General features: G+C 41.1%; 1 protein-coding gene across 2 annotated transcripts in view; it reads right to left on the bottom strand.

Moving 5' to 3' along the window:
* Positions 1–27811, bottom strand: part of CRTC1 (CREB regulated transcription coactivator 1) — a 59169-nt gene that overhangs the window by 14243 nt on the left and 17115 nt on the right. For both annotated transcript variants that reach the window (XM_065422019.1, XM_065422018.1), the window contains exons 2-8: positions 17682–17798; positions 14568–14705; positions 13008–13069; positions 11858–11952; positions 8737–8822; positions 6062–6105; positions 4434–4654 (exon numbers count right to left, since the gene is read on the bottom strand). In XM_065422019.1, the coding sequence (XP_065278091.1) occupies positions 4434–4654; positions 6062–6105; positions 8737–8822; positions 11858–11952; positions 13008–13069; positions 14568–14705; positions 17682–17798 (763 nt within the window). The remainder of the gene's footprint in view (positions 1–4433; positions 4655–6061; positions 6106–8736; positions 8823–11857; positions 11953–13007; positions 13070–14567; positions 14706–17681; positions 17799–27811) is intronic.

The following is a 27811-nucleotide window of genomic DNA, read 5'->3' on the forward strand; positions in this document are numbered from 1 at the left end:
CTCCCTTTGGCTGCAGGCAATCCTATTTATTAATACTTACCGTGCTGTGACACCTTTCATTCACAGATCTCAAGTGCTGTACAGACATTTTTTAAGCCTTACACAGACTCTGGGAACCATGTAGGGGGCCCACATCCATAAACAATCTCAGGCGTTCATATACTACACGGAGGAGAGCCATACAAAGCACCTAGGCAGAAAGTACCTGTTTGACGAATCGGTGATGAATGGTTGCATTGTGGGGGAGTTTTTCTTTTGTTACTGGGATAAGAGGTCAGATTTATAGATGAGGGAGGTTTCAATGGTCAGCACAGAACACTCTACAACAGTTACTAAGGATATTCCTACCCCTACATAGTTTGCATGGCATCAGCACTTTTCATCAGGGGCACTTCGTTAACTAACCCTCACAACATCCCTGTGGCACAGATATTCATATGCTCACTTTACAGTTGAGTAAGTTGAATGCACAGAGATTAAATGACTTTCCCCGAAGTCAGTGAGCAAGAAAATGGCAGCGCTGAAAATAGAAACTGGCAATCCCAACCCCGCCATCTCCTGCTCTGACCACTAGACGACACTCCTTCCACCCCCTAGAAGTGCTGTTGTTAAATGAGATACTTTCTCATTCCTCAAGCTCTCATGACTGAAGATAAAGCAAGCAACCTTATGATGAAAGACTGCCAAGTTGCTGTAATTTACCAACTCTTTCTGCAGTGAAGAAGCAAGCCCATGTTTCTGTGAGTAGTCATGACTGAGGGATCAGTGAGAGACAAGGACAACACAGAATCTGACACCAAAACTCTTGCCACAGTTTGATTGGTGCTTCTGGCTCTCATTTATGTGACAAGATTGAACAACCCAACAGCTCCAGATGGTGTATCAGAGTTGCAGAAACTTGGAGCAGAAAGACAAGGAAACAAGTTACTCAGGCCTGGTTTACATTAGAAAATTAGGTCACTTTAACTACATCCACCAGGAGGTATGAAAAATCCACACTCCTGAGGGGTTTTGTTAAGCCGACCCAAGTCCCCGCGTAGACAGCGCTACATCTACGGAAGAATTCTAGCTACCGTCTCACGGAGAGGTGGATCTCTGTGTTGTAGGTAGTGTCTACACTGAAGCGCTACAGCGGTGCAACTGTGCTGCTGAAGTGTTAAGTGTAGACAAGCCCTGAGTCGTGTGCTCTAGTTCTGCCCTTCCCCCCTCCCAGTGTTCTATACAACAGGATAGTACATTTAACAGGTATTTTTCCCCGCCTCATTGTCCTTATGCCACTGAATCCTGAACAATGCTTCTGCCCACTGTATTCACCAGCCCTATTCCAGCTGCATTTGAAAGGAGATGAATGGTTTACTGGCAGGCAAAGCAAGACCAGATTCATTTTAAGTGTAACAGATTTGTTCACATGTGTAGATGAACAGGACACACAAATAGTTTTCATTACAATAAATTTAACTGCATTAAATATGAATTCCCCACAAAAGCAACCAATCTCAACAGGTAACATCCGTCAAGGTTCTGCATTCGCTCTGACTAGTATTGCCTATTAGCTTCAGCTCATCCTTGAAAAACTGGGATAAAGGCAGCACTCATAGAAACACTATGTAGCTAATGCAAAAGGTGATTTCAATTCTTAATTATGACAAAGTGCTCTCTGTACCCACTGGAGGCTGATGCAAGAAGCAACACTACAGAGATTGCCAGAGCCTTTCATGCAGAGTTTCCATCTTCACGCCAAAGCAATTGAATTTAATTTTAGGTATTATGTTATGGAACAAGGACAGGACAATCCATTCAATACAGCTCTGAGTCTGTTTCCTGAACAACATGTTAGTTTTTGTGCATTTCAACATCAGAGAGCTACTGACAAGCTGGAGGGAACTTAGAAGAGCAGCGAAAATAAGCAGCTGGAGACACTGACTTTCAAGAAAGCCATGAGAAACAGAGCTGGGCAGAGAATGGCAATTCCATTTCACTGAGGATTTAGAAATTTGGTTTCATAGCAATTTGAAACAAAACATCAAAAATGTCAAAATCCTCCATGAAACAGAATTACTGTTCTCTGCCCAGTTCTACTGGGAATCTCAACCCTTAAGCAGTCAGCCTGGTGGGTTGTCCTGGAGCAAGAGACCCTGGAAGGCTGGGCTGCTTGACATGTGAGAACCCCAAATCCCTGGGCTTCCAGCACCCTGTCAGCCGCTGGGGGGCCTGCTGAAAAGCCTGGAAGCCTGGGCTGCTGAGGAGCTGGGCAGGTGAGCTGGCAGGAGGTTTCCAGTGGAATTTAATTGATATCAACACAGCCCCGCAAAATGCTTAGATTTTGATGAATCATCAAGTTCTGATGAAAATGTTGTGTGTAAATATTTCCAACTAGCTCTTATAAGAAATCCAAAAAGGTGCTTTCTCTCCCCTTACCCTTGTACTTTGGAGGAGGTGTAAGTGTTCAGAAAAAGCATATCTCAACATATACAATGGGAAATAGCTCCTGGGAAAGGCTTGATTAAAAAAAGGGTGTTTTATATTTTCATTTGGACAATTGTAACTAAAAATAAGTGGACGAAATTAATAAAAGGACTGTTCGGGACATCCGTGAATAAAAATATTGCTAACGATGTTCTTGTGACATTCTTTAAATTACTGTCATTGGTTATGTGTCCACCTGATTAGAATCATTCTAGTTTCTCAGGATGCTCTGCAGTGAGTCCTTTTTAAAAAAGCTTGCTGGGGTGCTTTGCCGAAGGAAGTACACTTCTCTTGCAAGATACAATGGCACGACTCCATTTGACTAGCAAACAAAAGTTGCTTGTAATTATTTGATGGTCAGACAAACTATTAACCCCACTCACATCTATCCCCCTAATAAGTATAACCTCAGAAGAAAAAGAGAGCGCCTTTATGGTAACATTTAGAAACCCTCTTCCGAGGGGTACTCGGACCCTATAACTTCACGGTCTTTTGATCGAAGCAGGCTGAATTCGCAGGCTCCTCTTCTGCAGGTTTTTCTGCTACAACGCACAGTCATGCTCTGCAGCAGCCTGAAGAGGCACGTTCTGTGCTGATCACTGATGGCTACCCTGTAAGAAGCAGGTTTATCCCAACTCCCAGGCCACGTGCCCCAACACCACCTTCTGTCTTCTCCTCCCTTCTGTCCTCCGTCTCTTATTCTGTGGTCAGTCTCTCTCCCTTCCCATTATCTTTCCCATTTCTTTGCTTCGTTTGCAGCCCCTGATGTACAGTGGATACAAAGTAATAGGGCACAGCAACAGAGGCAAGCTACACAAGAAAGGGAAGGAAGAGTGCAGTGTAACCAAGACAGCTTGTATAAGGAAATGAATACTGGCAGCACTCAGTCAGTGGCCCTCTGGGCTGGTGCTTTATAAAATGCAATTTCTTTGCTAATGGTGTTTTCAGTGATATAAGGCACCTGCTTGCTCAGGCAACATGAGTTATTTCTAAATAAAATAAAATAACCCAAGTCAGAGATTGATTCTTTTTTCTTTCTGATCACTGGCTCAGGCTATTTGTCTGGAAAAGCTTACTGGTCCTGAAAATACAGTATTTGTGCTGGTCTACTGACATTTTTCTAGCACGGTTGATAATGTGATTTTTAATTATGTATTATTTGTATTGCAGCAAGCCCTGAGGCTCCAACCAGCATCAAGGCCTCTTGTGCTAAGAGGTGTACAAACACAAGAGTCCTTGCCCTGAAGAGCTTACAATCCAAGACGACAACAAAACAAAGAGCGAGTAGGATACAACATTAAGGCAATGTTGTCCAGATGGTTGTAAGTTTATTCCTGAAAATCTTACATAGGTGGGTGTATTTAGGATCTCTTCAAAAATGCAGTTTGTGCTACGAAACAGTCAGGCTTACAAATAATCCTGACTAGAACATATTTTAGGGGGCTCATATACTAATTCAGTTGCCTAACAGTCCACATTAGGTTCAGGTAAAGGAACGATACAATCTCTCAAGACAGTCACCACAACAAAAAGAGAGGACAGAAGGAATGGAAACAAGAAATCAAGAAGTTTGCTGCAGTGGTTTCCCTATGTGGGTGCACTCTGGCTGGTGCTCCATAAAATGAGTTGAGTTACTGCCAAGATGCGGACATTGCATCTCACCCTGGGAAGACTCATATAAAATAAAACCAGAATAATGCATGTGTGCCAAGAATGAAAGATGGAAGAATATCACAGTATGTATGCGCAAAATATAGTTAATTAATTATGATTTACATTTCTATATCCCAAAATGATTTATACAAGTTGCATACACAGAAATCATTTCAACTACCAATGAAGCCAACTTTGAGATGAAACACAGCAGCTGTTTAGTAATGTTCACCAATGCTACACAACTGTTGAGGGATAGAAAGTGAGTTTTTACTGACAGAATCTATAAATTAGCCCTTTGGCTATGTTCTTACCCTGACTGGCAGTGCTGATGCCCAAGTGAGTCAAGTTGGCTGCAAGATTTCCAGTGCTATTGGAGCTACTCAGGGATGGGAACGTGGATTCCTCAGGATCTAGTGGTGTTGGGAGAGGAGAAGGGAAATGGATGTTTGTCAGGTCTGGCAGAGAGCCACCTGTGTTATGTGCAGCCGGAATCAGTGTTGTAGTGTTTTCCTGGTCAGCTGATGGAAAGATGCTAAATTGAAAAAAAATATATATATATATATATACACACAGTAACAAAAGTCAGTTGAGATTTTAATCTACATACACATTTCCCACATGATATACAAAAAGAAAGTTTATCTGAAGCTGTCATGCACAAAGCTATGTAAAAAATATACATATAAAATATTTAGACTGGTCACCGTTATAAAGTTTCAACATTTACCCATGGTTGTCACACGGCAATATTTTCAGTGGGGTTGCAGTTGTTTTCATATTACACCTCTACCTCGATAGAACGCTGTCCTCGGGAGCCAAAAAATCTTACCGCGTTATAGGTGAAACCGCGTTATATCGAACTTGCTTTGATCTGCCCGAGTGGGCAGCCCCGCCCACCCGGAGCACTGCTTTACCGCGTTATATCCGAATTTGTGTTATATCGGGTCGCGTTATATCGGGGTAGAGGTGTATTTAGAAGAGGGAACTACACTTTGTGCATTTCAGGGTGATTATGATCCCTTGGGTGCTTATAAAGCCTACGTCTCAGTGACTAACTCTACTTGAGGTATGCATAAGGTATCTCACAGAAACATGCAGTCTCCTGTGTCTTAGTCATTTAGAAACATTTTTTGTACACTCACATGCTTCTGCGCCTGATAAAAGTTTGCTGACAAAGACACACATCAAAGATAACTGCAAAGTTGTATCAGTTTTGAGTTATGCCTAGATTTGTGCACTGAATCCACTTTGTAGGGAGGTTCTGAGAAGTATTTAGCCAATAATGTGTCCTTTAAAAAAAGAAAAAAGTCCCCTCTGTGAAAGAGTTCATTTGTCAGGATTTGCTAGAGGCACCCCCAAAAATGCATCACTTAAGGAAATCAACAGGAGACTCAGGCAACCTCTCTGGCTCTTCGTGTATCTACTCCAGAATTATGCATTCTAGAGCATATCTAGAGAACTCAAAAAAGCCAGCGGACTTTCACAGTGTGTAATGTGCTTTCCTGATTATCTCAATGCTTTTTACAAAACATTAATTGACAATAGCCCCCAGTTTTACAGATTATGAATCAGGCACAGAGAGGTAAAATGATTTGTCCAAGTTCACACAAAACATGCCAAACTGGGAATAAAACTCAGAATTCTTGACTCTCAGCCTCCTGTTTTAATCACACGTACTCTGTATAATTAGAGACTGAATCTAGAACATTTTTTAAATGGTTTCATCATCTGGGTTATCATGGCCAAGCAAACCATTTTTCAAGGAACGTTAGCATTCACCACGTTTTCAGGGTTTAAAAGTAGCCTGGCTAACATTGTTTCATTGCCAGTATAGAGGGAACCTTAATCAATAGAGCTTGTGGAAAAGGAAGCATAGGTACAGGCAGTGAACTTTCTACATGCAGCCCTACAAAACCATATACCCCACTCCCAAACTTACTTGATTCCTGGAACTTCACATGATTTAGGCCTCGATGACCCTGTCTAAAATAGAACAGAAAGACACTGTGAAAGGCAGACATGTGCAAAACAACATTTAGGAAATAATTTGTTTAAAAAGATAGGAAACCTACTAAATGAAACAACCTAAGGAGAGCAGTTTCTCATATGCTCTTAAAAGCCTCTTCTTGCTCAAAACTGGTGTTTGGTGCCACACCAAAAACTGATCTCAGCATGGACTTTAAACCAACTAAGCTTCAAAGTTCCAATGATAAACTAAACAAAATGAAGATGGAGCAAAGGTAAAACATCTCCTGCTTGAGTCAGCATGCAAACATCGGCCACGTCATTTTTCTTACTAAATCTAAGCCTCTCGCTCTACGTGGGGGGTGTCGACGTTAAATAAACTGAAATCTACAAACTATCACAAAGACGCTAATTGAGTGACAGAAAAGCAAGTAGAGCTTTAGAAAAAACCTTGGAAAGTACAAGACAGGTATATCAATAAAACTTTAATAGATTATCTAAGCCCTTATGATCTCCCACCTCACAGTGCCACACACCAAAAGCTCCACAGCATAGCAACTTTCATACCAATGGAGGGGAAAAACGCAAAGCTCTCTAACACGGCTCCATGAGTCTGCAAGAGGGCTACACAGAAGTACTTGCTCCCCATATCTCCCAGCTCAGGATATAAACTCTGATCCCTAATGTTTGTTACATCAAGTATTTTCATTTTGATATTTCTGACTTCTCCTGTTCCATGTCACATTTTGTTTTCCTGAAAAGCTGCCTGGACAATTGCAGGGTACATTCTACCAAAACAGGATTGCAGCCTTCCTGATAAGACATCATAGTATGAAATGTTTTAATTACTGCCTTTGCTAGCAAATCTTCGTGCTAAAAGAACAGTTGTTAGAAAGTAAAAGCTCTCAGATGAGGTATAAGACTATGCATCCAACTGTCATAAACCAGACAGTCAGGCATCCATAGTACATCCAGAATACAAGTCCTACTTCTATCTTAGTGAGTTCCACTAGCTCAGAGAAACTTGCCTCCTAGACACTTTATGGACATGAATAATACAGTGGTAATCCACAGAAAAAGAACCTTACAGTCCTCCCAACAATGTCACTTTCAAGGCTTCTCATATGAAAATCCCATATGATGGCAGTAGTCACTTTGGCCTGGTCCCCACTAAGCCCCCACTTTGGACTAAGGTATGCAAATTCAGCTACGTTAATAATGTAGCTGAATTCGAAGTACCTTAGTCCAAACTTACCGCGGGTCCAGACGCAGCAGGCAGGCTCCCCCGTCGATGCCGCGTACTCCTCTCGCCGAGCTGGAGTACCGGCGTCGACGGCGAGCACTTCCGGGATCGATTTATCGCGTCTAAACCAGACGCGATAAATCGATCCCAGAACACCGATTGCCTGCCGCCGGACCCTCCAGTAAGTGTAGACGTACCCTTTGTATGATCATAAAGCAGAATTAGCTACTCATATAAATAAAAATCTGCATGTAATACAGGGAACTTGATTAACAAATGCACGCCTTTTTATAAAATATGCATACCTTTTTTAAAAAGGTTACATTTGCTAGGGGCTGACTGTTAAAACACGTAATTGCCAAGGTGAGCAGGGAGACCGGAGAAAAGGGAAAGCTGCCATGCTGAGAAGTCACAGTTAGACTTTGAAAATACTTTAACACAGAGAACAGCTCAAGAAAATCATTAATTCAGCCTTGGTTTTGAAGAACTTCATGAACCAAACATCCTTTCCCAATTTGTTCTTTAATATATTTTTTAAAAACCAAAAGTTTATTAATATTCAATCATTCAGACCTGTTTAAACATCCAGATTTATGTAAGTATTAAAAAGATATTCAGATCTCAAAAGCAAATGCTACCATTGCTACTTCTATCTATCTAGTAACCAGGATGATGGGGGGAAATATGGAGACAATAGCAGCTCTATAGGAGCAAAATAACTAAAGTCCTGAATATTTACCATTTGTTTTACAAACAACAAAAATCTGATAACTGTTTTGGGTGCTGAAGTTGCCTTGAAAAATGCCAATTAGACAAATTCACAGAAAAAATGTAAACTAGGAGAGAGAGAAGAGGCAGAATGGTGAGTGGTAGAAATAAAAGCAGAGATACAAGTAGGGGTAGAGTGCATTTTATTTCATTAAAGTGACATTCTGCATTTGAAAAGTCTTTCAAGACTCAAGTTTAGAATACAGTTTCCCCCGAGACAGTTGACAGCAATAGGCACAGAGATAGATATACTGCTCCCTGATCTCACTTTAGGTGGTTTGTTGCAGAATACAGAACTTCAACTCAAGTCTGAGCAAGCAAAGTTCATTTCAATTCAACATTATTCAAAATCAGCAAAGAGTTCTGTGGCACCTTATAGACTAACAGACGTATTGGAGCATGAGCTTTCGTGGGTGAATACCCACTTCTTCGGATGCATGCCACATTCACCCACGAAAGCTCATGCTCCTATACGTCTGTTAGTCTATAAGGTGCCACAGGACTCTTTGCTGCTTTTACAGATCCAGACTAACCCGGCTCCCCCTTTGATATTATTCAAAATGTTTACCTAAACATGTTTACAAAATAAATTGTCTGGACTAGAACTTTTGAACCTTACAAAGATTTGGCATTTCTACCTTTTTAGTGTCCCATGCTTGTTTAGAGAGGGCTTTGTCTGCTTCAGATGTGCTTTCCTCCATTCCAGGGACAGTCAATAATAAGACTAGAAAACAGAATAAAAGTTAGCACATCCCAATATTATAAATCTGCTAAATCCTGCAGAAACAATAGTTTTCAGTCAGGAAAAATTGTGGTAATTCTTAACCCTAAATAACAATTCCTATTCTCAACTGATCAATAAGATGTCTATTTCAGAATAAAACTATATCCAGATCAATTAAAAAAAAGCATTTCACCCCAAATGTAGCTCATCAGCTTTCTAAGAAGCTATTTGTTTTTCCATCGAGGACCAAGAAAACTTTCAAAAGCATGTAAGTGACTTAGCCTAAGTCCCACTGACTTTTAGTAAGGCTTGGATAAGTACCTAAGTCGTTTTTGAAATGTGTTCACTGCAGAGTTAACTTGGGTGATTAGCAGACTAGCCCTGGTGTGAGCAGCCCTATGGCAAAGCCCTGACCAAGTTACTGTACCTCATTGGTGCTGCATTCACATGTGTGTATCATTTGGACTTCTGGGGGCATATCCCATGGATCTTGGTGCTGCAGTAAGCTAAACCACTCTATAGCTATGTCTACACAGGGATAAAAAACCCATGGCTGGCCTGGGTCAGTGGACTCAGGCTTGCAGGGTTCAGGCTGCAGGGCTGAAAAACTGCTGTGTAGACATTCAGGCAATGGGCTGGAGCCCAAGCTCGGGGACCTTCCAACCTTGCAAGTGGAGCCCCATGACCGTGAGTCAGCTGACCTACCCCAGCTGTGGTGACATAGTGGGGTTTGTCCCAGTGATTCTTTCCCAATTAATTGTGAGAGAACTTGTGTGACCTTCTTGACACACAGGAGGAACTGTGGGAAGGTACTAGACGACTATCAGCACTTGAATGATTTAGCGTGTGTCCTTACTGTACAGAAGGCAGGTTACCAGCCTGAGTGAAAGCTGTACCCAGGCTCTATAACCACAGTTGGGCCAGCTAGGCAAGAGTTTAAAAGCATCAAGCCTGGGCGAGTGAGTTTTTGTATGTGGAGGGAAGAGGGATGTTAGGGGCAAGACCTAAGTAAGAGCCCAGTGAAGACATACCCTATATGCCTTTGAAAGTTTTACTCCAAATCTGATTTAGACTGCTCAAATCTAGATGGAGCACTGCATGCTGGGACCTGTAGTTTCCCCTTTGAGGCTATCCTATTTTTCTATCTGCTCTATTTTAAGTAAGTGATATGCAAGACTTAAATGCTTCTAGTGAGTTACCAATGTTGCCCCATTGGGGTAACACCTAGACATTTCCACTGGGATATGAGAAACTAAATTTATACTATTTCTGTGGTCCAGGACGTTTATGGGTTCAAAGTTGGGAACAATTTCATCGGGCAAGCAGCAAGGCTATGTCGCTATGCAGACAGAACATCCATACACAGCAGATTTCCATCTGCAGAAGCCTTTCTAGGCTATGACATATTACACTATGGCCCCAATCCAATAAATGCATCCATGCAGACTTTACAACCCAATTAGGTTCCATGCGGGCACAAAGGCCCACGTGCATGCCTCTGATTGTGGGATCAGAGCCTACGTTTGGAAATCACTGTATAAGTTTGCAGTACTATATAAAAGGTTATTTATATTGCATGTTTTATTGCTCACTAACAGTGGTGTAAAGAGTACATAATAGTAGTTACAATGGAGAATGTGTGTACTTGACTGTTATATATTTCCGTATTACTGTGTATTTCTTCAAGGACTAAAACAGTCATTTTTAGATGCATCTGTAAATCTCACTGCATAGATTAAAGGGCCTTCAATATATTTTGGAACTGATAATAGAAGCAATAACCAGCAGAGGGCACCAAAAATCATCAGTGATGCTTAATGGTTACTGCTACCTGTCAGTAGTGACATTAAAAACACCAACCCATTATTTCTAAACATTGGTCCTGAGGTATGACATTGATTATTTGCTACCCATAAGAACTGGAGAAGATCCCTCTATGGTGCCATATTTGAATTGCATCTCCATCATAGCTATTTGATAAATTTTGCACAAGTAGCTTACAATGGCTAATTTTAAAAATGGAAAGTGAAAGTTATCAAAGCCACCTCTAAATATTTAACAAAAGGCCTGGGTAGTTTTACTATTCTCTTGATCCCCAACACATGCCCAAAGGGAGAATCAGACTATCTGAACCTAGGTAATATTTAGAGTTGAGAGCTTGCACATTAAACGATCAGTGTTAACCGTCATGTGTTTTTCAATCTGAATGCTGGAAGTTTTATATTTTGACATAAGGTTGGTCTCTGGAGGAAAGTCCTTGAGAGCTGTTAGATTAATTTACTGGAAAGGAAATGTAGCAGTCCTAAGATTCTGAAGCCAGAATTCATTTCAAGAATTTGATTTTGTTTTGCCACTTGTTTTAATATTTTATGAGACTGCCAACTTGGAATGTTTGTCACAAGCCAGTCATCATCAACAAGTAACAAACTAAACAAAATGCCCAAAAGAAACCTTGCCAATTACAGCAATTTTCCCCAACAGAGTTACCAGTACTATTGATACCAGGGGGTATTAAATCTTGGTTAAAATCATCTGGAATATATTCTCTTTGTGAAAAGAGCTCTCGCTGTGACCTCTCGTACCCAAAAACTTGTTGCCACCAAATGATTGATCAATGTGAAATAACATTGTGATCTCAGTCCAGTTCTAAAACATGTCCATAATGCAAACCATCACTACAAACTGGAACTAGCTGGAAGCCCCGAAAGTAGTGCCAGCATAGAAATCATGGACTGCATGGACCAGGAAATCTAAACTACCTTCTTACTCTTGAAGATGGGCCATGCCAAACAAGGCTGAAGTAAAATGGCAGGATAGAGTGTATGAGAAGCCTGCTCTATCGCTGATAATGCTCTACTTATTTTGGAAGTCAGTCTCCAGAACTGTCATTGAGGCACTTTTCTCCAGCACCAACCACATTTTGATAACTCCTACAGTCCCATTTATATGGGAAAAACATTTTTTAACGATTTCAAGTTCTGAAATGGATTTTCCATTTCCCCCTCCCCCACCCCACCCGCCCCCAAAGAGTTTACCTCTTTTTTGCTGCATGTCTTGTGACCCTCCTGAAAAGGACTCTTGTTGAGTTGGGGTCATTGTACTTTGATGCAAGGCAGAATCTGAATTGGTCCTGGCAAGAAAGCAAAGAAACCTGTTAGCTTTTTAAACTAAGGATGCTTATGAGGGTAATAATCCCATTAGTCACATGGGAAATTCAGCAAATTAAAAGAACCCTGAAATACCACTTCATAATTGTAAAATATTACACTGGGATTATGCTGAGCAAGATTTCTCTGTGAAATGATCAGATAACTTTAGAGAAATGAATTTATTACAGGCTTATAGAGCAATTGTTTCAACAACACAACAGAGGAGGAACATCAAAGACGAACAAATGAATCACTATAGATAGAAAACCATCTGGGGTGTACTCTCGCTGGTATCGTTGGGCCAGTGTATGGTCTCATAAAATAATAAGCAGCAGCACTTTTGTAGTTTAGAGCAATTTATAAACATTGCTTTAGCTTCACAGCATCTCTGTGAGGAAGATATTACCCACATTTTACAGCAATGGAAACTGACGAAAGTAGCCTGTCTTAGAGCCAGCATTAAACTGTGGGAGTCCCAAGATCCCAGTCCTCTACTCAAACCATGCCACTCTTGCATGATGTAGTGTCCTCAAACTGGTAAGCACAGCACACCACATAAGCACTTCAGCTGTCAGATGCAAGGGGCATGATGGTGGGGACAGATGACTACACATTCCTTGCTCACTGATTGCTTGTGAAGAAAGACCAGCCCCACTTCCAGTGTAGTGGTAAAAAACTAAGATTTTTCTAACTCAGTAATTCTGAGCATCTTACCCCTCTATAGATGTAAGCCTGGGCAACTTTACATCCCAAAATCTAAGTATGCAGTGGCATACTTTACTTTAAAATATAGTCTCTTAAAAGGATCCATAAAGAGTTGAAAACACATTAAGTTCTAGATTCAGTAAAAAACAAACAAACATGGCAATCCAGATTAACTTGATTAATCCAGATTAATCCCATCATGTATGGGAGCATGAGCTTTCGTGGGTAAACTGCCATAGGGAAAAACAAATGTTTCTTGCATTTCTAAGGGTTGTCACAGGATCTAAGACCTCAGACCAGAGACTAACGCACATGGAATTATGCCACTAACCTTCTCCAGCTTGTATCCGATGGAGGCGACAGATACACAGTGCCATACGGACAACTGTCCACGTGATTCAATTAGTTAAGGGGGAGAAAACCAGGAGCTTCTTGTTTAGATAACAGGCCCATTTGAAAGCTTTGAACAAGGAATAATTTAAGTTACTTTGGTCAGAGCCAATACACTCTAGTGAGAAAAGTGAAGAGCATTTCTTGTAGACGTCATGCTGATTTTGGCATGACATTTCAAACAAAATATGCATGTTAATGGTGGCTTTGTATGTGCTGTAGGAAAGAGCATTCCTACTTAAAAATTCAAGCCTGACAATACAGAAACAAAAAATGCTTATACCTACTAGGGTGGAGTGGTATAGAGGGAGTCATTCTGAACAGTCAAATGAAGGGGTAATCACTCTCCATCTCCTTCTCAAACGTTTTTCTTGACCTCCTCCCATATAATCCTATGTTTTCCCTAGTCACACACAAAATGACTCCCTCTCCCTGCTCCCCACCACCACACACAACACAGGCTGAAGTCTTCTCAGACAAGTAGGGATGGGTCATGAAATATGGCACCTTGCTAGGAGGACACAATTCAACCTACATCTTCAGATACAGTTTATTCCACCTACACATCTCTTCCGCCACCAGGCATACATTAATACTACTCCCTCCGTGTATATAGGTTGTATCACAACTTTCCTCTGGAGAGAGAGAGACACCACATAATGCCACTCAACTGGCCAGCAGTTGTCATTTTTGAGTAACAGCAGGATCACCCTCACTTCCAATAACCACTCTGGCACTGGCATTTTTAAAGCTAGTCAACAGCAATAAGCTAATTCTGTTTTATGAAAGTCAGCAAGAAATAGTGCTTGGCAGATGCTGAACTCATATGAGCCAGCTTATATTAGAAACGGAAAGAAATCACCTGCAAAAAATTCAGTCCTGGTTCTGCTCAGTTTTGAAACAAGATTCAGACCCACCAACACTGCCATTTTGCACTTCTGTTGTATTTTTCACTAAAGGATCTCAAGGCACTACCTAAGCCTCTCAACAGCTCTGGGAGGTAAGTATGTATTATTGTCCCCTTGTTACAGCTGGGGAATCTGAGATACAAAGAAGTGAAGTATTAGGATTTGTGAAAGATCGGACAGCCATATAGCAATAAGGAGACTATCCAGTTACACACATTACACTGGATAATGCTTCAGAACAGGCGATATTAACTGTCCAGATTTCAGAAGAAACATCCCCTGCAAGCAAGACAGTTGTCCATTATGGGTTTTTTTGCACCTTCCTTTGACACAATTCACTGTCACAGACAGGATACAAGACTGTGTGGACTTCTAATCTGAGTCGGCATGTTCTTATGCCCAAAGTCACAAAATGAATCAGTGGCAAAACCAGAATGGAACTCAGGCATCCCCCATTATAATCCACACTCAAGCTTTACAATGCTTGGGGTTTATCTGCTTGTTTATTTAAAGTAATTTGTAAACCAAACTTTAAATACAAAAAGTGCTGACGAAGGCAACATTTTAATGCCATGCCATAAACCAAAGGATATCTGCCTTCCGTGTTTATCTACGGACAGCGGACGCCGGTGCGGTGACCCAAGGCGGTTTCTGTCACGATACACTCTGTCCACCAGACCATGATGCCGAGTTGTCCTACTTGTATCCAGTCCAGATGACTGAAAAGGAGTCTAAGGGAGATAAAAAGTTATCAGAAAAATACATGTAGAAACCACCAGGCCAGAATCAAAATATCACAGCTAGGCCTGATTCTGTATGCACTAAAAATAAACCTAACCGCTACGGATACACCAGCCAATCATCATTTGGGCAATGTCACTTTTTCCTTAAATGTAATTTTCATATACTAGACAAAACACAGTATATCTGGAATGGAGAAGCACTGGAAACTACCTCCCAAAAGAGAGGCTAGTAATAGGGGGAGGCAGACAGCAGCAGATCTCCTAAATTTGCACTATTTTTCCAACCTTTAAGTTCTACCCCATCTTTGAAACACCGGGAATGATAGAAATGAATAGAGTAACCTATGAACCTACTGCTAAATAGTGCATAAGTTACTCCTGGTGTATCATGCAGCATGCGTCCAGAAGGAACATGCTCACAAATAGAGCTTAAACTTAACTATGAAGGCAAAAGATGCAGGAAGGTGATTCATCCAGTACACTGAACTATTTCAGATTCCTAACATTCACTTGATGCTCTGTAGGAAATGTCTCTCTCAAGGCATTTTTTTCACCCCCTCTTATCAGCATCCTAATTATCTTAAGACAATGACAAAATAAAAATATCAAAACAAGAAATTTTTGCTAACAAAGATGATTAAAGCATCGAACATTTTAAAATTGAATTTACTTTCTAAAAGTTTCATTTAGATTGGGCAGGCAACTAGTCTGGTCAATTCCACTCTATGGATCTTATGCTTTAGAACAATGTATATGCCACTAGAATTTTTACTACTTGGCAACAGGTTTCCCAGAACCTGAAGCTGCTGCAGACAAGACTTCCAAGCCATCTCACTCTAAATCCTCTACATTATCAGAGTGCAAAGCTGCAGGAAAACAGAACGCTCAGCCTCCACTCGTACATCAAGGGCTGTCCATGAACCACGTGGGAAAAACTGGGCACTCCTCAACTCCTTGCCAACCGTAACAGCTTTGCTGAATCCCTTTGCTCCATCTGTTTGGAAATCCTAAATTTGCTCCTTCATTCAGGTCCTGCAAATACAGTATACTGTCCTGTCTGCCAAACCACAGAGCCATCTTGCCATTACACCGCCGAGCACGAGGGCTTTGGGGTGCAGGCTACCCCGGGGCTGTGGTGCGAAGAGAGGACTCCCCCCAGCCCTCTCTTGCGGCAGCAGCTCGGGGACAGGGGAGAGGCGCCTCTCCCCTGGCCCCAGCAGCTCCAGCGGGGCTGGGCTCGGCCGAGGAAGGGGCTCCTCTCCCCAGCTGGCCGTGGCAAGTCCGGGACAGGTCCGCGCTGGGGTTGGCGGGGAGAAGCACCCCGCCCCGCCGCAGCCCTGAGCCCCTGCATGGGGCTTAATAAGCAGCTGAGCGGCTTAGAGGGAACTTAGCCAGACCTGCATGGAGAAGACCCTGGGAGGCAGCCTTGTAATATAGTGAGAAGGAATTCTGCAGAGCTCGAGCGGTGAAAAGTGGGCAGAGGATTCATTCTGGGGAGGATGGAAGAATTTTTGTTCCCTTGAGTTGGGACATTATTACCCTAGTCTAGGGAAGACAGGAACAGAGCACTTAGAAACTGTAGCAATTGGCATTATGTAAAACTTTTAAATACACAGAACACAAGCAACCTAAACAGAGAAAATTAAATGAGATTTTAAAAGTTTTCAAGTTTTAGTAATATGGGATATTAATCAGTAACAAGGGCAAAAAAATGCATAACTAGGACTGTCCTGACAATATCTTTTAATACAGAAGCAAGCTAAGTAGATTTAGTATATAAACCACAAATAATGAAATGAAATGAAACAAGCCATCAGTTTCAGGCATAATGAGAAAAATAATCTCGATAAAGGAGTCATTTCAAAAATTAGCCAGAGTATAACAAAACCTCAGTATTAGCCATATTGAAGAATGGAGCCTACTCAGAAGTGGACGTTTAGTCACAGGACATTTGATTAAAGGATTTTACCCCCTCAAAAAAAAGTTGCCAAGAATATACACCCAATTCCACAAAATATTCATTCTGTAATAGACTCACCTCCCACCCACATCTTATTCTGTGGCCAGGATTATTTTATCCAGTGTGTTTTTCCACTTTTGCCTTTAGACCGTCACCCCTTTGGAGACAGGTCCCATGATAAGTCCAATACTGGTCACACTATCAATAAGGCCCTTTGTTTTTCTTTTTTTTACTAAAAACTTTTACAAAAGCTATTACATGGTTTTTACCAATTTTGACCAAATTATGGACCACTCAAGTATGTAAAAATACTTGTTATGTTAAGAAAATTTAATATATTAAGTAGATGCGCTTTAGTTTATGTATAGAGACAAGGCTGTCTTTTAAAGTAAGGCAATGTCATGGCAGATATATATACGCATGTTGATGTACAGTCCATGAAATAAACCACAGCATTAAACTGCTTATACTTTCAATATGCTTACTTTTCTTTATTTGTTGCTCTTTTCCTTTCTTCCTATCCCCCAATATTTGCCCAGGAAACTGTGAAGTTAATTTTTTTAACTGTTTTTTAAATTTTTGTAATAAACACCAGTAAATTCCCAGAAAATTTTAAACAAAATAAAAACTGAAAACGAAGGGCCTTGCCTATGAACAGTCCTATGCAGATGCACATGGGCACTATAATCATTAATAAAGCAGAGTTACCATTTGGCAGCGTGCACTTATATGTGGCACCAATTGTGAAAGATGTCCACAACCAGAACGCAGCAGAACTATATAAACCAACTTCTTGGTAACATGCATATTTTTCCATAGAGCACTATGTGCTTTTTATACTTTAAAATTACATTATTTAGGACTGAAATCTTAATACAGTTATGCTGATTGGCAGAGGTTATGATTCTGTGCTCTGGGCCTGTTATCAGCCTTGATTGTACAGTCTCCAGTTGAAGAAAGTCACAGCACTGATTTAAAATGTATAAACAGCAGCTGAAGCTCACCTGGAAAGGCAGGTCCATGGTACTGTTCCCAATCTGATTCACATTTGGCAGTGACCCTCCATAGTACTGGCCACGACTCTGTCCCAACTGCAAATACTGTGTTTTCTGTAGCTGTAACTAAAGGAGAAATAAGAAAAAAAAGGATGATTGCAACTAGGAGAGGTACTTAAAAAACAACATTCATTGCATTCTATTGTGCTTAATTTCAGACATCACCAAGAACAGCTTCCATCCCAAACAGTGTGAAAGGAAAATTGATACCAGCTCACAAATAAGTTTAACTATGAAGAGTAAGATTGAAGATGACAGCTTGCCAATTCTGCTTGACAAATGATAGAAAGTCAGCTTTGTAATCACAGTGATCACATGCAAGTTTATATCAATAAATTATGTGAAACCATAAGGTATTTATCTCATCCACTACACTAAAGAGCTAGAATTTAAAAAACTTGCATTAATCTGATGTTTGACCATGTTAATGCCAAAATTAGATACGAGTTCAAAGAGCTCAGATATATATGCAACAAAATAATTCTCATTTAAAATACACCTCTACCTCGATAAAACGCTGTCCTCAGGAGCCAAAAATCTTACCACGTTATAGGTGAAACCGCATTATATCGAACTTGCTTTGATCCTCCGGAGCGCGCAGCCCCACCCCCCCAGAGCACTGTTTTACCACATTATATCCAAATACGTGTTATATCAGGTCGCGTTATATCGGGGTAGAGGTGTATATGTATTTCTTTAACCAAACTTGCAAAGTTTTCGGCATTTGTATTTGAACAGAATTAGTCAGTCTAAATTGTAATCTTATGCTGCGTAGGAAATCCTCTTATTGTCAGGGCACCAGTTTCTTAACACTGGAAAAGGCTCTTTAGACAAGATGCAGATAGCTCTTAGATTGAAATTTTACATTCTGGACATAAGAGGAATTCCTCACTATAACAGACTTATATGAGTGTAAACAATGTAACACAAATAGCAGTTTTAAAGAATGCAGGAAACATCTTATTTTCAAATGTTAAATGACAACACACTAGCTGAAAAACATTTTAGCGTGTTCTACACGTTCATCTAACCAACGACAGTTTTTGTGAAGAGATAAAGGAAGCTTTGCACATGGAATTAAGTAATCTTATTTTCACTGTTATTCCTTCTCTTTTCAGAGAACTGTCTGTCCTTAACCACTTTTGATTAACAGAACCTGCCTTTTAACAAAGTTTTAAGTGACTGGCTCTCTTTTCAAGATCAGAAAATCTTGCATCCAAATCATATTTACCAAGTTACTAACTCCGTTTTCAGTCATTTCTCCTCGACCGCTGTACTGCTTTTGCATAGCAAACTCAGATCTGATGTCACAGTGCCACCATGTCCTTCTGATAGACTGACCAAGTGGGGGCTGGGATCATTTAAATGCGACAGCTTTGATGTTTTACTTTCCGAAAAGTAAGAAAGGCATTCCTAGATTGGCAGTGATCATTTGTTTAAAGAATGTTTGATCCTTGGACTAGAAGCACTGTGGCGTGTACATCAACAGATTTCTCATTTTCACTCACAAACAGATCCTTAAGCCATTCTCTTGGAATCCCGGGATTTCAGAGAATGAGGTTTGGAAATGCCACTAAAAATCTGGCATCCCCAAAGCTCAGTTGTTTACATGTTTGTTTTTCCTTTCTTTTGAAATGATAAAATGGGACCTATGATCCTGCCTTTAAAGGCTATAACAAAGACTATGGGGTTGAACAAAGACATTTATGTCATGGCAAGGAATTTGTTTCCTCCTAAAAAGTTGAAAAATGTTACTATCAAGAATTACTCAGATAAAACAGTAATAATGTGACCAGGCCTCCTGAACAGTTTTGAATATGCGCAAATTCACCAGAGGATAATCATGACTGAGGGAGAAAAAGACACAGACCTGCTTGTATTATGTCTGGCTCTAGACAGCGTTCTCAGGTCGCTCAATTTCACAAAACAGTGAATTCACTCAACAGACAAACGTGCACACGGATATGATAAAATCCAAATCTTAGAGTACAAATCTACTTGTCCCTTAATAGTGAGCACTCTACGAGAGCCAGCAATTTTCCACAACCCAGTTAACCCAGATCTCTGAACTGTTTTGTTTGAGGCACTAGATTAATCTGACAATGTATCAGACAATTTGCAGATCTAAGCTCAATCATAGAAATTTGATTGTCAAAAAGGCACAAAAACTATGCTAGCTGTTTAGAGCAAGAATAAAGATATGATGTGTTGACTGTGATTGAGGCCTATTGTTTCCTCTTCAGTTGAGGAGCATACACACCAAGCAATTTTTTACAAATGGCTTCTTTTGTGGTCACACCGGCTCAGGAGTGTACAAAATAACAAAGCTCCAAATCTACCCCAAGGAAGAGACTTAAGTGAATTGACATATTTGGAAGGAAAAGCTATCCTCTGACAGTCTTCAAATGAAAATTTCTAATTATCAAACACTCCTCTCCAAAAGCTTTGCTGGCAAAGGGTCATGGACTTCCTTGATGAAGTACCACAAGCGTCCAGAGAATAATTAAAATCTTTAATCACAATTAGCGGCTAAAACCTCACTACCAGTGGCAGTAGACTCTGGATACTGCACACATTCAATGACAATTGCAATAACAATGAGGTGTGCGTCCTGGTTACAATCTTCCAGTATCCCATGTGAGGTTTAAAATGCTACTAACAATCCACCTTTGGAAGGGTCAGAACTATTTAGTTCAAAGGATGACACTTTGCACACTCTTGATAAACTCTGGCCACAGTACGTCCTAACTGAGCTGATCCCTAAAGACCATCATTAACTGGCATCACCAGTCTTTCTGGCAGAGATGTATGTAATTTAGAGAGAAGTTTGAGATTTTTCACTCATAGCCTCCACTGGAATCTCGAGTGTTTCAGCTAAACTTTTAAGAAGTCCTGAAGTGATCTGTAGTCTGGAGCTGCTGAAGTGGACGGAGTTACAATCTCATCAGGTGAAAATGACAATACTGCAGCTGGAGGAAGATCATTCTGATGAAGTTGTTCCTCCTCAGAAGTGTGGAACTGCTACGAGTCTCCTGTGCACCATAAGGCTGCTGTTCTGTGAGAGTTCTAATGGGTTCTATTTGCTCTGGTCTCCATATAGACACGTCTTCTGAGCTATTGAAGGTCCTGGGAGCCCAACAAGGGCAAGAGTGTGCACTATAAGCAAACAGTGTAGTGGGCCAGAGAAGGGAGCGGGGCACCAGGCTGAGTGCCTCCCCTTGTGTGCTCTGCTATCCTGAGATACAGAATCTTTATCAGATGTGAAGTGGGCTGGAGAATCAGAAGGTGAACAAACCTTACTCTGATTTGAGAGGAATATTCCTTTTCCTCATTCCCCTTGCACAGGGAAACTATCTAACAGGAGTCCATGGGCGGTCTTTCCCTGAAACCCTAACCAACATAGAAGCACATACCAGTACTGATAAAGGGGCTCTCACTGATTGTGTCAGTAATTGGGACTCTGGAAAATTTGACACTACTAAATCCCCCCGAGCCATAAAGCTCCGTGCCAATGTGATCAGTACCATCAACACCAACTCAGAGGGCTTCAGTACTGGAACAGGGGTTATTGAAGCGAGTGCTGACACAGACTTGAAGCTGGTGCCAAGACCCCTAAGGGTGATAATGCCAATCTAGTATGGTTAACCACAAGGGGCTGCTCTTTGTACAGTACCAAAGAATACAGACATGCTTTAGGATGTCAAAGGAACTACATTTATGCCCTGAACTACCCTTAGAGACTGGGTGAGATGATTTCTGTCCGTTCTTTGAGGCTCCATGGAAAGGTGATCTTGCGTTCCCTACAGGAATGATGGTGTCTCCTACCCTTTTTTGATGAAGATTTTGGAGCCAGAACCCTTGCCAAAGGAACAGAAGAGGCAGACACACCCATGGCATGGTAGCTGCTGGTGCACTTTTTGAAGAAGACAGTTCCAAAGCTGGGGGGTCCGGCACCCCCAGACCCTAGGCTGGTCTCATATTGAACTAGCAGGAACAGCTTCAACTTCCATTTTGAAATAAACAAATAGAGCATTTGTTCATGACGTGTCCCTCACCTACACAAAAGGCACTTAGAAAGGCCATCATTAAGGGAAATGGTTGTGTCACATGAGAGATTTGAAATTAGGAGATTTCTGATCAGCCATAAGGACTGAAGACCCAGTACTGGGTAACTAAAGCAATATAAAAAGATTCCCAAATGAAATTCAACACTAATCCTAATACTAACTACATATAACACTTACAGTAGGAAAAAAATGAGGAAAAAATAGCTAGAGTATAGACACCACTAACCACCTCTCAGCCAAAGATGGTGAGAAGGAACTGAGAGGCAGCTGGCCCTATTCAACCCTTTTATGTCCTCTCAAGAGGGGCACAAAGGCAGTTGGTGGCAGGCTGTAGCGGGGTGGACACCCGCTCCTGCCCTGAGGGGTTGGAAAAGCCCTGCAGAGGGCTGGGGTGGGGCAAGGTAAAACCCTGGCTGATTGGGGGAAGTGGCTGCAGCTGGGGCCATGCCCCGATCAGGCTTCAGCTGGCCTATATAAGAGGCTAGGAGCCAGGAGCTCAGTAGAGTCTCTCTCTACCTTCAGAGAGAGAAGGGCCTGGCTGTAGGGAGCTAGACAGGGTACCTGTAGTGGAGCAGGGCTGGGGAAAGGCTGAGGAGCTGGGGAGCTCCAGCCTGGAAAGCCCCAGGCTGCGGCCTAGGAGAAGGCTAAGGGGTACTGGGGGGTTGCAGAGGGCAGCCCAGGGCTAGGCCAAGGCAGCAGGTCCAAACGCAACCTTGCCGATGATGAGTGGCCTATACTGCAGTCTGCCCCAGGGCGCAGGGGCTACATGGTGACTGGCAGTGGCCTGGTGCTGAGGTGAGGTGGGGTTAGTGGGTGGGGGTTCCCCTGGGAGGGGAGACCTAGCGTGTGTGTGGGTATTGCCAGAGGGCAGCACCCAGGGCAAGGGGCACCGGGGTCCTGGGAGGGACACGGAGGCCAGAGAAGAGGACAAGGCAGATCACCGGCCTGCAGAGGGCGCTCCAGAGGCTGGCGAGCTAATTCCCTGGACGCCCAGCAGGAGGCGCCGCAGGGGTGAGTCTGGACCCTCTACACAGGCCAATGGGCACTGCTGGTCCTAAGGTTCCAATCTTTGGCACATGGAGCATATATACACCAAGAGTGGAATACATAACGACAGTCACTCGAAGAAGAAGAAGGAGGAAGAAGAACAAGGAAAGATACCCTCATCTGGCCACTTCCTGAAGTTACTCTGTATGATCAGATGACGCTGTCAGCTGACTGATATTTTAAAAGTTTGAGGAACATTTTTATGCTCCAAATATTTGCCTGAAATCAAGAAAATGCAGTTCAAGTCTTCTGCGTGCGTATAAACCAGACAAAAAGCAATGCAAATTTCCCTGTTATGATTTGTTAGTGCTCTAAACCTGTGACTCGTCTTAAGAGGGATTGCTTAGCCTCCATGATAAGAAGCAAGTTAGATCGGAATAGATACTGGATGCCAACAGAGCAAATTCTTCCTCCTTTTTCTAATCAAAATAACACCATCAGGGTATGAACTTTTCAACTATATGCACAAAATGTAAATTAAAGATGCAATCCCAGAAACAAGAGAGAGGTTGGACTCTTTGAAATACTCTGATCATCATTCTTGAAAATAAAAGGTTGCTTTAAACAGCGTGAGATTATTCTCAAATCCTTTCATAGTTCCCATGGTAACTCTAGTTTGGTCTACTGAGATTAAATTAATGGAAGTTTTCTATTTTGAACTCTTGGGACTTCATCAAGATATTTTACTTTCTTGGTCCAAGATAACAGAATCAACTTATACTGTATGTTTCCCATACCTATACTGTGTATGAATGCTAGCTGATGTCAGTTTGGGCACAAGACTGACAAAGGATAGTTGACTATAATGCTGCATATTCCAGCTATTTCTTTGGAATACTCTTCATGGTAAGAAAAGCTTTTGCTTGTTATATTTGAAGGGGGAGAGGACTTGGCATTCTTGTTTGGGAGAATTACATTTTGCCAAATGGCACGTCCTAATTGAATCTGTAATTTTCCCTCCCAATAGCACTTATTTCTCTAACTAAATTAGGAAGATGTATTTTAAATTAAAAGATCAATTTAGAAATGTCATCATTGAAAACAATGGTTTTGCAGTAAGCAGTTGTATACTGTAAACGAAACGCTGTGCAAATGAAAATTTCTTGCTACTAATTTGCTATTTTATATTTGTGAAAGGAGCTATATTTAAAAAAAAAATCATTATTTCCAAAAAGCTACAAAAGTGATACAGCCAAGAACATCCCATGTGCTGACAGCACCACCTTTACAATGAAACAGCAATTTGTCATGTAACAATTTGATACCTTAACTGCCTGCACATTCCAAACAACTAGATTCCAAATTCAGTTACATCAACAGGAAGATAGAACAATCTTGCTGAAGTTAGTGGAGTTACTCTGGATTTACAACAGTATAACCTAGATCAGAATCTGGACCAGAATCCAGCACCATCAGATTTAACACAATTATTGGCTTGTCCTAACAGCCAGCAGTATCTTATATCCTTATATCTGCTTTATGACTTGCACGCAAAAACTAGAGTCACATTCACTTCACTTACCTCCAAGAGTCCCATTTAAATTGGGCTAAAACTTTCTAAAAATATAAGAGTTTGGACAGTGGGATTCAGAATGTAGGGTAGGGGGGAGTAGTGAGAAAAAAGAAACAGATCTCTGAAAGTGAAAAGTGTGTTATTTTTACATGGGGGTTTTCTGCACAAATTTAAGAAGTATCAAAATATGCAGGTGGAAGCCAAACGAAGTGCTAACCACTGGGAATATAACAGCATTGATGCAAACTGAACACTGGCTGTTCTAAACTCTTCCCAAAAAAATTCTCAGCAAGTTACAAGCGTGTACACAGAACTCAGCTGCAGTAAGATGATACATTTCATGATCACCCTTCTTAAAACATCCCTTTATACACAGTCAGAATGCTTGGCTCCCACAAGTCTGATATCATAATAAGGGTGGAGTGTCCTTTTGATGAGAACAGAGATAATCTCTTGTGAATCTCATGAACACAGGAAGTAATAGTTCTCAAGAAAATTGCCAGTCTGCAGTTTCCATACTAAATTTTATATACAAATTCAAACTTAGCCATTCCAGAATCAGCCAGTATTTTCAAGTTAAATATACAGTGAATTAAACAAAGATTTAATCTAATTTATAATTTAAAATAAAACATTAGTGATATTAAATTCCTCTGATTAAAGGGCTAACAGGAATTCTCTTCAATACACAACGTTACACCACAGAAGAGTCTTCAGGCAGTTTGCTAGTACAAATCTGTCTCAACGGAAATGAGATTGCATGGAGCAGCACTCCAAGCAGTCTCCAAATAAGGCACATTTAAAAGAGCTCAGGAACTGCCCCTCCTAAATGACCATCTGAGAGACAGAAACAACACCCCAGAAGTACTTACAGTTGCCTGGAAGTTTTTGGGCTGGCACCCACACTTACTATTCAATAGCTAATCTGGGGTCTTCTATATGAAATGTGGTGGTGGTCCCAGTCCAGCTCCCTCTTTGCACATCCACATCAACGAAAAGCCACCACACCATAATAGTTACCCTTGTTAGTCATCTGAGCAGAGGCAATGGACCACATGGGTAGTTGAGACCAAACTCCCCTCTCATTCCTAAAGATGGACCCTGTAGATCAGGAGTAAGGCACACCAGCAGGGCAGTAAGAAAGCTTGCCAATCCAAATGCCCAGGTTCTGACTGACCTGTGGATGTCACAGTCTCCAAGGCTGTCAGTCTGGCACCTTTCTCCAGCCCTAAATTAAACACAAAATTTAATAACCTCAAGATTGGCCAGTTTGTTTCCACAAGGAATTTGAGACTTTCTCCCAACGTAAACAAGACTTCTCACTGTCCACTACTCCCACAAAGATAAGTAAAGCAAATAAAATCTTAAAAGGAAAAATAAGTGAATAGTGTAAAAGAGATTCACATATATGGATTTGGACTTGACAGCATAGCCTTCGGCTAAAAACTTCATAAGCCAACCAATCACTACATAAAGCAAAATCTATTTAAGCCATCAAAAACTTAAAGTACATTGTTTTTTCTGCCTATGTTGAGAAGCTTCCCAAAACTATACAATAGTTTAACTCGGAACATAAAATCATTTTTAACTATCGAATAGCCCTCTTGCTCAGACTTTTGAAATTCACTTTGCATTTTTACTCTAGAAATCTTAAGAACAAGATAATCACTCTGATTAAATCTATTTAATAAGATTCCAGGATTGTCATTGTCTCTTTCTCTCTGAAGCTTAAAATGTCTGTTGAATCAGTGTGAACCAATGGAAACAGCTAAAAGCATGGTTGAGAGCTCTTTTTGTTTAGAATATTACCAGGTTTCGCAGTCTGTTACCATTCAAATTTTAAGTTCTCAGCCGTTTTAGGCTTTTTACAAATTACACGCGTACGACAGCACAGACCCTCACCCAGGGTTATTTAAGACAACTACACCCCCCCCAGCCACAGAACCTCTTATTTACTAACATCACCCTACCCACAACTGATCTAGAATTTCTATCTGATTTGTAAATCTGTTTTTCTTTTTAATTGTGATCACAGAAGTAGTTGCACAATGATGAAAAAAAGAAAATTTCTACCCATATATCCCCTCCTAAGAAGAAAAAATTAAAACCAGTACTCCCATTTGCAGGATACTTGCCAGAGTTTGTACAATCAGATACTTGCAGGCAGACCAACATATACTCACACAGAGACCCATTAAAAATCAGAAGCACAATACTAACGAAAGGGTACCATCCTACTACATAAGAGCACCCATCCTGGGTCAGATCATTATGTCAAGTATCCTGTGTTCCAACAGTGGCCAATGTCAGGTGCTTGAGGGAATGAACAGAACATGCAATCATTCAGTGATCCATCCCCTGTTGTCCACTCCCAGCTTCTGGCAGTCAGAGGCTAGGGACACCCAGAGCACGTGGTTGCATCCCTGACCATCCTGGCTAATACTTTTAGCCGCAAGGTATTTTACACCTTATTAGCTAAATATCCAGCGCATCCTTAGGCAAGTTAGTCACTCACTCAGCATAATAGTTGGGAGAACTGGTTAACATTTGTCATTAAACTCCTTAGATGGTTTTTGGCCTTGAATGACATGACTGCCTGATGAAGTGTATAGAGTATTATTTGTTTGCTTTTTCTTTTTTAATTTTTCTGATCCACAACAACAAAGATTATGGTGAACGTAAGGCCACTTGGGATCCCTTATGTTCAAGGATACCAGATTATATATGAAGTGAAACAAATAATATGGTGAAACCCTATTAAACACTACAAAAGACAAAGTCCACATTCAAAGTAGCAGATTTTTTTCCCCGCCTGCTGGGCATGGCTTACTGTACAACAAGACAATATGGGTAAGCACACTTACTGCACTAAAGAGGATGAGTGACAAGAGTTTGCCTTCAGCACAACACTTCACAAAACACAAACTGCAAAAGGGAGGCCGATTTTCAAAGCTATCATTGCTTTGTAAACTAATAAAATGTCTGACAATCAATGAACACGATTTAAAAAATAAAATAAAATAAAAAAAGCAGCAAACATTTTAGGCCCACAGGGACAACTCACAAATAAGTGGACAGCTGCTTGAATACAGATGACAGCCAGGAAGTGGCATCTTGTATTATGCTGGAAACAGTGACGGGTGAGTTACAGTGGCTATTACATCGTTCATTACATATCTTGAAGTATCTGCCCTGAATGTTTGGAAGAAACTCCCTGCACACATAAAAGAAGCAATCTCGTTATTCTCTTTCAAATCCCTCCTTAAAAAACTCTTCCTCATGATGCTTACAAAATATTTGACAACAGTTAGGCTGCTGGTGTGCTGAGACCACTGCCTATTATGCAGACTGTTTCCTTGTATTCCCCCATCTGTCTATCAGCCTCTAGTCTTATACTTAAGCTTTTGGGGGCAGTGACTGTTTTTTGAGGTGTTTGCACAGAGTCTAGTACA

This window comes from Emys orbicularis, chromosome 24 (genome assembly GCF_028017835.1).
Source record: "Emys orbicularis isolate rEmyOrb1 chromosome 24, rEmyOrb1.hap1, whole genome shotgun sequence".
In the NCBI taxonomy this organism is placed as follows: domain Eukaryota; kingdom Metazoa; phylum Chordata; order Testudines; family Emydidae; genus Emys; species Emys orbicularis.